Source organism: Nerophis ophidion, linkage group LG10 (assembly GCF_033978795.1).
Source record: "Nerophis ophidion isolate RoL-2023_Sa linkage group LG10, RoL_Noph_v1.0, whole genome shotgun sequence".
In the NCBI taxonomy this organism is placed as follows: domain Eukaryota; kingdom Metazoa; phylum Chordata; class Actinopteri; order Syngnathiformes; family Syngnathidae; genus Nerophis; species Nerophis ophidion.
The window spans coordinates 15,731,121-15,741,789 of NC_084620.1; the positions used below are offsets into that span (position 1 = coordinate 15,731,121).

A 10,669-nucleotide genomic window follows, 5' to 3' on the forward strand; every position below is an offset into this window, starting at 1 on the left:
CAGAATAAAATACCTTAAAAATCCATCCATTTTCTACCGCTTATACCCTTTGGGGTCGCTGGTGCCCATCTCAGCTACAATCGGGCGGATTGGCAACACTAAATTGGCTCTAGTGTGTGAATGTTGTCTATCTGACTTAAAAATATATCATCAAAATAAATTAAAAAACCCGGGTGATTATTTGGCTGCAGCTATCGGTTATTTTAATAATCTAGTATCAATGTGTTTGAATAATCGCACACTTCATAATCTATGATAAATGCTTATTTTAGGGGTAAAAAACAAAAAATTCTCTGCTTGCTGTGATTTTCTTTTTTTTTTCTCATAACAAATGCACATTAACAACATTGAAATTATTGTTTAAACATTAATAAACATTGTACATTAATAAACATTGTTTAAAAAATTAAGCCATCAGATCACACATTACCACTCGTGTGCTACTATGGCAGCAGCAGTGCAAAAGTTATATCCGCTAATTAAAAGTTCTGGGGCTTTTATGCAGTCCAGATTTGATCAAAATTTATTAATTAGAATCATACAATTATTCGAAGCAACAGAGCTTAAACAAAAGCTTTTTTCTAATGGAATTATTCGATTTAATGTTGCGAACAGAGTAATTATGCATAAAAAAAGTTTTTTTTGTTTTTTTTTCATACTTTGAATATTTGCCTTTTAAATTAGACTTGCTCCACTTATGTAGTATTTATAACAGGGGGCTCACTGGCCAAATAATCGCCCACTGGCCTCACTTGAGTAAACTTATGATTTTACCCTTAGACCTCAGCAATCTTGTGTCAGATGACATTAAAAATAAACAGAATTATTGAAAGATAGGATGAAGACTTTATACATAAATAATATAAAGGGGGAGGGAGGCACTTTGACACATTTAGTGCATAAGATGCTAAAACTAATCCAAATCATGATATGCTTCAATCCATCCATTTTCTACCGCTTATTCCCTTTGGGGTCGCGGGGGGTGCATGTCTTTGGAGGTGGGAGGAAGCCAGAGTACCCGGAGGGAACCTACGCATTCACGGGGACGAGGAGGACATGCAAACTCCATCAATCTTAAAACGTTCACATTTTAGCGTTGTGTTATATGTGACAAAGCAAGTTAATAAATGTAATAACCAGAGACATTTTATAAGTAGACGCAGAATTGGCTGCTGTGACGTGAGAAATTTGGCCGCCATCTTAAAGTGGTGATGAAACAGCGAGCAGCCTACACTAACTGTTGACAGGTAGAAAACAAAGATGCCGGGCTAGTGTTCAGCGTTTTTGTGCTCAAATGAGCGGATTGTTGAAAATAGGAATCGGGGAATTACTTTTCACAAGAAAGATTTAACATTAACATACTATTGGTTGTCTGCGATGAGGTGGCGACTTGTCCAGGGTGTAAACGCCTTCCGCCCGATTGTAGCTGAGATAGGCACCAGCGCCCCCCGCGACCTCAAAAGGGAATAACCGGTACAAAATGTATGGATGGATACAATTGGTTGTTTTTTGTGAAAAGAATATTGCTATATTATTATAGTTCTCTGCAAACCTATGGTGGCATCATGCCTTCAGTGTGCATATTGTACATAGTTCCCTGCAAACCTATGAAATGTTGTATTTTGTCTTCATTATTTTGTCAGAATGCACCAGAATGCTTCAGTTGTATGTGAAAATCACAAAGAAATCTTCTGGGGCAGGATGACCACCCTACAGGTGTTTGGTTTACAAACTTTCAGCCCCACCTAAAACAAAACTCATCAGCCGCCACTGATTATACGACAATACTTTCTTAACAGTATTATTGTAACAAGGAATAAGTCTTCAAGTAACAATATTCAAATACTAACATTGTTGGGTAAGACAGAATTTGGTTTTATTCTGAATCCAGTGAAACAGATTGGTGGTATTAGCTGATATAAAGAGTTTCAGGTGTTTATATATGTTTATGTTTAAGTATTTGACAAACGCTTTTATCCAAAGCGACATACATAAAAAATACATTAAAAACAATCACTGTAAACATTATCTTTTAAGGGAAGAATGTAATGCAAAGTATCAATACAAAGTGTCAAGACAGAAACGCTGCTGCTGCAGCAACGGAGATATGACCGTTTTTGTAAATAAATAAATAAATGGGTTGTACTTGTATAACGCTTTTCTACCTTCAAGGTACTCAAAGCGCTTTGACACTACTTCCACATTTACCCATTCACACACACATTCACACACTGATGGAGGGAGCTGCCATGCTAGGCACCAACCAGCACCCATCAGGAGCAAGGGTGAAGTGTCTTGCTCAGGACACAACGGACGTGACGAGGTTGGTTCTAGGTGGGATTTGAACCAGTGACCCTCGGGTTGCGCACGGGCACTCTCCCACTGCGCCACGCCGTCCCTAGCCCACTCTGGGATTATATTCCCATTTTTGATCTTGGACATCTGGTCACTTATAGCATATAAGAATATTCTATTACTGTTAAGCAAAGTAAGAATAATAAAATACGACAAAACAAGTGTCCTTTAACATAGCAACACATAGGACAAAAAACGCATGAAAATCAGTGGTATTCAGTGAGGTAAGATTATTTAAATGCACTGACAGTTCATTGCACCTGCCAAATAAATTGCACTGAGGGGAGAGGCTCACCACTCCAAGATGGGGGCCCCGCATCTCGTCAGCGCCAGTAGGCAGTAGGGCTCGATGTTGCGTCTACTTATAAGATGATTATGGTAATAACATACCATTAATAAATATTTATTTTAGTGCGAATAAAGAATTAGTTGCATGCCGCATTTCATAAACCTCCACAGTAGTGTTTTTTTTGCCAGGAGTTGATCGACAACCTTAAAAACAGTAGACACATTAAACATTGTGTTATAGCAGCATGGTAAGTTTCATTTTTATTTTTCTGTTGGGCCCCCACACTATCTTCATGTTCTCCCTTTTACAATACCCCCACCCCCACAAAAAGTCCTTTAGATGACAGGATACAAAAAAAGAAAGAAAATAAATATAACGACTATAAACAAAATGTCTCTACAGACAAAGCAGTGTAATGACCACTTTGTAATCTTCTTGTTTCATGTCCAGCATGCGTTTGGTCTTCATGACTCATTCACTCTGAGGTTTGTAGCTGACCGAGGTGGCAATCTGACTTTGGGAATTTTGCTTCTTGCCGTTAACGATGAGGTGCAGAGGAGAGTCCACGCGAATGCTCTTGAAGTCGAAGGACTAGGTCAAAGAAAAGAAGCGTCAGACATGTCGCATCCGTCCCTTATTGACATTTTTGCTGATTTTCTTGACACTGACCGTGTCTTTATGCGTGATACTGTGTCGTTTGACCTGAGGTTCAGGAATGACCACGGTGTCTCCAATGAGAACCCCCCAGCTGTCTGCCGTGTTATAAACCATCACCACCATGCATGTTTCCTCGCTGTCCACCATGCCGAACGTACTGGAGACAAACACACCCAAGCGTCTTCAAAACTGCACTGAGAAATTGACAGAAAATGATGCTCACTTACAAGGCCATACGACCCTCGGATGCCAGACTGAACACCACCTTCCCCATGGCTGCAACCCCGCCATTGTGACCGTGCGTGATGGAAGACAGCGCCCGCGGCTCCAGGCTGCCCACGCGGCCTGTTGGCGAGCGAAATTGAGGAGACGAGCACGGGCCCATAGCTGACGTGTTGAGGTTGGAAAGCAACGTCCGCAGGCGCCGCGCCTTCACCTTGCCCTGCAAAGACCCACAGACAGGGTAGGATAGGACTTTGCTGCCATCTTGTGGTTAAAATATTGTGTGTGTGCATATATATATATATATATATATATATATATATATATATATATGTCTTGATTGGATTATCCAGAGAATAGTGCTCGATACCGTGGTAGAGCGCAATATGTAGGTGTGGGGAAAAAAATCACAAGACTACTTCATCTCTACAGATCTGTTTCATGAGGGGTTCCCTCAATCATCAGGAGATTTTTTCATCTCCTGATGATTGAGGGAACCCCTCATGAAACAGATCTGTAGAGATGAAGTAGTCTTGTGATTTTTTTCCCACACCTACATATATATATATATATATATATATCCATCCTCTTCGGCATATCCGAGGTCGAGTCGCGGGGGGAGCAGCCTAAGCAGGGAAGCCCAGACTTTCCTCTCCCCAGCCATTACGTCCAGCTCAGGCCAGGGGATCCCGAGGCGTTCCCAGGCCTGCTGGGAGACATTGTCTACCCAACTCGTCCTGGGTCTTCCCCGTGGTCTCCTACCGGTCAGACGTGCCCTAAACACCTGCCGAGGGAGGCGTTTGGGTGGCATCCTCACCAGATGCCCAAAATACATACACTATATATATATATATATATATATATATATATATATATATATATATATATATATATATATATATATATATATATATATACATACATATATATATATAATATACAGTCAAGAAAATAAGTATTTGAAAACCCTGCTATTTTGCAAGTTCTCCCACTTAGAAATCATTAAGGGGTCTGAAATTTACCACGGTAGGTGCATGTCCACTGTATGAGAGATAACCTAAAAAGAAAAATCCAGAAATCCCAATCTATGATTTTTTAACAATTTATATGTGTGATACAGCTGAAAATAAGTATTTGAACACCTGTCTATCAGCTAGAATTCTGACCCTTAAAGACCTGTTAGTCCGCCTTTAAAAGTCCTCCTCCACTCCGCTGGAGCTCGACCCGCACCAGTTTGCCTACAGAGCCAACAGGTCTACAGAGTACGCCATCGCTACAGCCCTACACTCCTCCCTGGGTCACCTGGAGACGGGGGGGGAGCTTCGTGTGGCAGCTTTTTGTGGATTATAGTTCGGCATTTAACACCATTATACCTAATAGACTGGTGTCCAAACTGTCAGACCTGGGTCTATCGAACTCCATCTGCATGTGGATTTAGGACTTCTTATCCAACCGCCCAGGGGGGTACAGTTGGGTCGCCACATGTCATCGAGCCTGTCCCTCAGCACTGGCTCTCCACAAGGCTGCGTGCTGAGCCCCCTTCTCTACTCCCTCTACACATACGACTGCACACCTGCCCACTCCAGCAACTCCGTCATCAAATTTGCGGATGACACCGCCATAGTGGGGCTCATCTCGAAGGGAGAGGAGGCTGCATATCGGGACGAGGTGGAGAAGCTGTCGGATTGGAGCACAGTCAACAACCTGGCGCTGAACACCTCCAAGACCAAGGAGCTGTTCATAGACATCAGGAGGAATAAACGGACATCCTGCCCCTGATCATCAGCGGTGACTGCGTGGCGAGGGTCTCAAACTTCCGCTTCCTGGGAGTCCACCTGGCCGACGACCTATCCTGGAGTACCAACACCACGGCCACCATCAAAAAAGCACACCAGAGACTACACTTCCTGAGAATATTTAGGAACAACCACCTCTCTCAGGAACTGCTGGTTTCCTTCTAACGGTGCTCCATTGAGAGCATCCTGACTTACTGCATCTGCGTGTGGTTCAGCAGCTGCACGGCCGCAGAGAGAACGGCGCCCCAGAGGGTCATAAAGACCGCCCAGAAGATCATCGGATGCCCCCTCCCCTCCCTGGCTGACCTGTACAGCTCTCGCTGTCTCAGGAAAGCACAAAGCATCCTGAAAGACCCATTCCACCCCGGGCACTGCCACCTAGAACTGCTACCTTCGAGCGGACGCTATAAGGTGCTAAAAGCTGGCACAAATAGACTAAAAAACAGCTTTTACCCAAGAGCCATAGTAGCATTAAACAGGCACTGAGTGAGCACAATGTGTCCATCATGTCCTCATGTGTCGATCCATCCATTTTCTACCGCTTATTCCCTTTCGGGGTCGCGGGGGGCGCTGGCGCCTATCTCAGCTACAATCGGGCGGAAGGCGGGGTACACCCTGGACAAGTCGCCACCTCATCACAGGGCCAACACAGATAGACAGACAACATTCACACTCACATTCACACACTAGGGCCAATTTAGTGTTGCCAACCAACCTATCCCCAGGTGCATGTCTTTGGAGGTGGGAGGAAGTCGGAGTACCCGGAGGGAACCCACGCATTCACGGGGAGAACATGCAAACTCCACACAGAAAGATCCCGAGCCTGGATTTGAACCCAGGACTGCAGGACCTTCGTATTGTGAGGCAGACGCACTAACCCCTCTGCCACCGTGAAGCCTCCTCATGTGTCATGTATTTTTATTTTTTCGGACTATAATGTGCAATAATGTTATATGTATATGTGTATATATATTCATATGTATGCATATATGCATGTGTGTGGATATATATACATATATATAGATACATCTCTTATTTCTATCTTTTTTTACTATTTATATTACCAAATTGTATATGCACTTCAGGGCAGTGGTTCTCAAATGGGGGTACTTGAAGGTATCCCAAGGGGTACGTGAGATTTTTTTTTTAAATTCTAAAAATAGCAACAATTCAAAAATCCAATATAAATATATTTATTGAATAATACTTCAACAAAACATGAATGTAAGGTCATAAACTGACAAAAAATACAACAATGCAATATTCAGTGTTGACAGCTAGATTTTTTGTGGACATGTTCCATAAATATGGATGTTAAAGAGTTCTTTTTTTGTGAAGAAATGTTTAAGTAAGTTCATGAATCCAGATGGATCCCTATTACAATCCCCAAAGAGGGCACTTTAAGTTGATGATTACTTCTATGTGTCGAAACCTTTATTTATAACTAAATCACTAGTTTATTTTTCAAGAAAAAACACTAAAAATGAGCAATATTTTGCACTGTTATACAATAAATCAGAAACTGATGACATAGTGCTGCATTTTACTTCTTTATCTCTTTTTTTCAACCAAAAATGCTTTTCTCTGATTAGGGGGTACTTGAACTAAAAAAATGTTGACAGGGGGTACATCACTGAAAAAAGGTTGAGAACCACTGCCCTAGGGGATCTGCTCCAAATTCGTTGTTATTTGAACCTGTTCACTGCAATAATGACAATAAAACTATATTGTATTTTATCCTTTTATGAAGGATTTTTGAATTGGTGCTATTTTTAGAATATTTTCAAAAATTCTCACGTACCCCTTGGCATACCTTCAAGTACCCCCAGGGGTACGCGTACCCCCATTTGAGAACCACTGGTCTAGAAAACTAGTGAGTTTTTTGGGTGTACACCATCACAAAGATTATAAATGATAAATAAATGATAAATGGGTTGTACTTGTATAGCGCTTTTCTACCTACAAGGTACTTAAAGCGCTTTGACACTACTTCCACATTTACCCATTCACACACATTCACACACTGATGGAGGGAGCTGCTATGCAAGGCGCTAACCAGCACCCATCAGGAGCAAGGGTGAAGTGTCTTGCTCAGGACACAACGGATGTGACGAAGTTGGTACTAGGTGGGGATTGAACCAGGGACCATCGGGCTGCGCACGGCCACTCTGCCACTGCGCCACGCGGTAGAGCGGTTGCCCACATTGCCCACAGCATAAACCGGCCCTGCTTACACCACACTGCACTTTGCCATACCTCTCAGTGTAAGATCACACTTATGCACTCAATGCTAAGTCTAAGTATGAAAGTCGATACATTGAGACACAGCCAATGAGTATGATGCCTTCATTCTCCTACCTTATTCTCGATGAGTTCTGAAATTTTCCTCAGGTACTCCAGCAGCTGCTTTTCCCTCTGTGGCGGATCTTCCCAGCTGGGATCCAGGGCAGCGGCACGGCTGTGGCCCTCGAGCGCCGACCCGAACATCTCCTCGTACTGAAAGAGCGTGGCTCGGTTGAAGTGCAGCTCTGGGTAACAGGCAGCCGCTCTGTCTACTCGTTCCTGTCCAAAGAGCATTGACTTAATTATTTTAATGTATCTGTATGTGTGTGTCTGCATGTGTGTGCGTGTGTACTCACAGATTGTGCATAGGCACTTAGAGCTTGTTGAGACAAATGTGGATTTTGTCCACAAGTAAAAAACAGGGATACATAAGCGTTTCCTAGAATATCTGTAAACAAATGCATACAGCAGGTTCCATTTGATGTACACAATGATATGGCCACTAAGTGTAATAAAGTTGCAGGTGCTTTGAGAACTTACACCAGGATGTCCCGTCCGCCACATCAAGCTGGACAGCTTGCCGGGCCATGTCCACGCTCTCCAGAACCTGCTTGCCGTGTGAATCGCTGTCTGCCGCCGGGAGCTGCCTCAGCACCATAGACAGGTTCCGCAAGGATACTTTGTTCTTTTTCTAAGAGGGGTAAGGCAAGTTGATGCAATTTGTGTGTGTGTGAAGATGCTTCTAGGTCCCCTCGCTCTGTTCTAACCTGCTGCAAGGCTCCTGTGAAGCAGTTCTTGGCACCAGTCAGGTCGCCCTTTTTCCAGTACTGCTCCCCCAGTGCGTTCCAGCCCTCCACTAGGCCGGGCTCCAGCTTGACGGCGCGGGAAAGGCACTCCTCGGCAGCAGCGCTGAAGTCGGGGGCGACGTTAAGACACCTGCCTTTCTGCAGCAGGAATTCCACTTTGTGCTTGAAGTTTTCTGGGCGTAAAAACCCCCCACATAGTTCTTTAATAACATGCAAAAATCCACACAAATACTAAACAATCGTTACCTTCTTTATCCTCCAGCTTTTTCAGCACCTTTTCCAGCTCCTGAGTGACATCTTGTTGTTTCCTGCCCGCCGCCTCCACGCCATGAGTCTCAAAGTAACGATCCCTGTAACTGTACAAGTCATCCACCAGCTCCTGTAACAGCAGATATATTTTAACTCCTGTATAGGATTTTGATTGATTGAATGATACTTGTATTAGTAGATTGCACAGTTCAGTACATATTCCGTACAATGAACCACTAAATGATCAATCAATCAATGTTTATTTATATAGCCCCAAATCACAAATGTCTCAAAGGACTGCACAAATCATTACGACTACAACATCCTCGGAAGAACCCACAAAAGGGCAAGGAAAACTCACACCCAGTGGGCAGGGAGAATTCACATCCAGTGGGACGCCAGTGACAATGCTGACTATGAGAAACCTTGGAGAGGACCTCAGATGTGGGCAACCCCCCCCCTCTAGGGGACCGAAAGCAATGGATGTTGAGCGGGTCTAACATGATACTGTGAAAGTTCAATCCATAGTGGCTCCAAGACAGCAGCGAGAGTCCCGTCCACAGGAAACCATCTCAAGCGGATCAGCACCCGAATAAGTTTTTCAACTTGATTAAGTCGGGGTCCACGTTAATCAATTCATGGTACAAATATATACTGTCAGCATAATACAGCCATCACACAGGTTAATCATCATAGTGTATACATTGAATTATTTACATTATTTACAATCCGGGGGGTGGGATGAGGAGCTTTGGTTGATATCAGCACTTCAGTCATCAACAATTGCATCAACAAAGAAATGGACATTGAAACAGTGTAAGTTTTACTTGGTAGGATATGTACAGCGAGCAGAGAACATAGTGAGTTCAGATAGCATAACAAGTATAAACATTAGAAGTACATTTGATTATTTACATTAGGTTATTTATAATCCGGGGAGATGGGATGTGAATGGAGGAGGGTATTAGTAAAGGGTTAAAGTTGCCTGGAGGTGTTGTTTTAGAGCGGTTTTGAAGGAATATAGAGATGCACTTACTTTTACACGTGTTGGGAGTGCATTCCACATTGATGTGGCATAGAAAGAGAATGAGTTAAGACCTTTGTTAGATCGGAATCTGTGTTTAACGTGGTTTGTGGAGCTCCCCCTGGTGTTGTGGTTATGGCGGTCATTTACGTTAAGGAAGTAGTTTGACATGTACTTTGGTATCAGGGAGATGTAGCGGATTTTATAGACTAGGCTCAGTGCAAGTTGCTCTACTCTGTCCTCCACCCTGAGCCAGCCCACTTTGGAGAAGTGGGTTGGAGTGACAAAAACCACAAAGTTAATATTAGATCACCTTCCATGCTTTGACGTTCACAATAGATGGGTGTCATTTAGCTAAACGCTGCATCCAATATACGCATATTTAATGAATCTAGTGTCTCCATGTTTGTTTCCGCAGTAATTACAACAAAGGGTTGTTGTTATAGTAACAGTCCATCCAGTAAGTCAAGCGACGACTAAATCTGGATAACGACTAAGTGGAAGGTCAATAAAAAAACATATTAACATGCTTGATTTCCTATTTCAGAGGGAGAAAGAAAATTACCTTCAAAATTTGGAGTTCGTGTTTTTCTTTGACAGGCTCAGCGCTCTTCTCTTCCTCCGCCATCTTCTCTAACGCTGAGGGCAGCAGACTGCTGCAAGAAGAGGCTACGAACTTGGTGCCACTAACAAAATACGCTTTAAAAGTTACGAGATTAACAATAAAACATGTGTTATTAAACGTATGTGAGCACCGTAACGACTCATTTCCTTGGGCTGATATTTAGGGCACAGTTTATCAAAACAAATGCTTTTAATTTTAGGTAGGCCGGAAGTTATTTTGGTTCCTTTTCAAAATGATTCCGACATGGAACAGAGTCAAGATTTGCTAATGTGACGTTTTTTTTCTTGTCTCAGCGCCTCGTATCCCCCCTAAATAGGTTTTACTATTTTTGATTATTTTTCTGATCTTTTAAATAGTTGTACT

General features: G+C 42.8%; 1 protein-coding gene and 1 long non-coding RNA gene across 2 annotated transcripts; one reads left to right on the forward strand and one right to left on the reverse strand.

The window, feature by feature from the left end:
• Positions 1–1,926: 1,926 nt before the first annotated feature.
• ttc5 (tetratricopeptide repeat domain 5) lies at positions 1,927–10,526 on the reverse strand. The gene is made up of 9 exons (XM_061912613.1): positions 10,247–10,526; positions 8,655–8,787; positions 8,370–8,581; positions 8,143–8,293; positions 7,959–8,050; positions 7,678–7,881; positions 3,529–3,743; positions 3,314–3,458; positions 1,927–3,235 (listed from the first exon to the last, which is right to left on the reverse strand). Exons 1-9 carry the CDS (start codon positions 10,307–10,309, stop codon positions 3,116–3,118), a joined length of 1,335 nt encoding a protein of 444 aa, XP_061768597.1. The 5' UTR covers positions 10,310–10,526; the 3' UTR covers positions 1,927–3,115.
• Positions 9,991–10,427, forward strand: LOC133560275 (uncharacterized). Its single transcript, XR_009808412.1, has 2 exons — positions 9,991–10,141; positions 10,229–10,427. It is a non-coding gene; the product is annotated as an uncharacterized LOC133560275 (long non-coding RNA).
• Positions 10,527–10,669: the final 143 nt, after the last annotated feature.

Bases quoted from the DNA above. Each gene is read 5' to 3' on its own strand.
- ttc5 (XM_061912613.1), bottom strand. From the start codon at position 10,309: ATGGCGGAGGAAGAGAAGAGCGCTGAGCCTGTCAAAGAAAAACACGAA. The intron at 7,882-7,958 runs GTGAGTACACAC...CTCTTTGGACAG, and splicing joins TAAGTGCCTATGCACAATCT to GAACGAGTAGACAGAGCGGC. The intron at 3,744-7,677 runs GTAGGAGAATGA...GGGTCTTTGCAG, and splicing joins CAGAACTCATCGAGAATAAG to GGCAAGGTGAAGGCGCGGCG.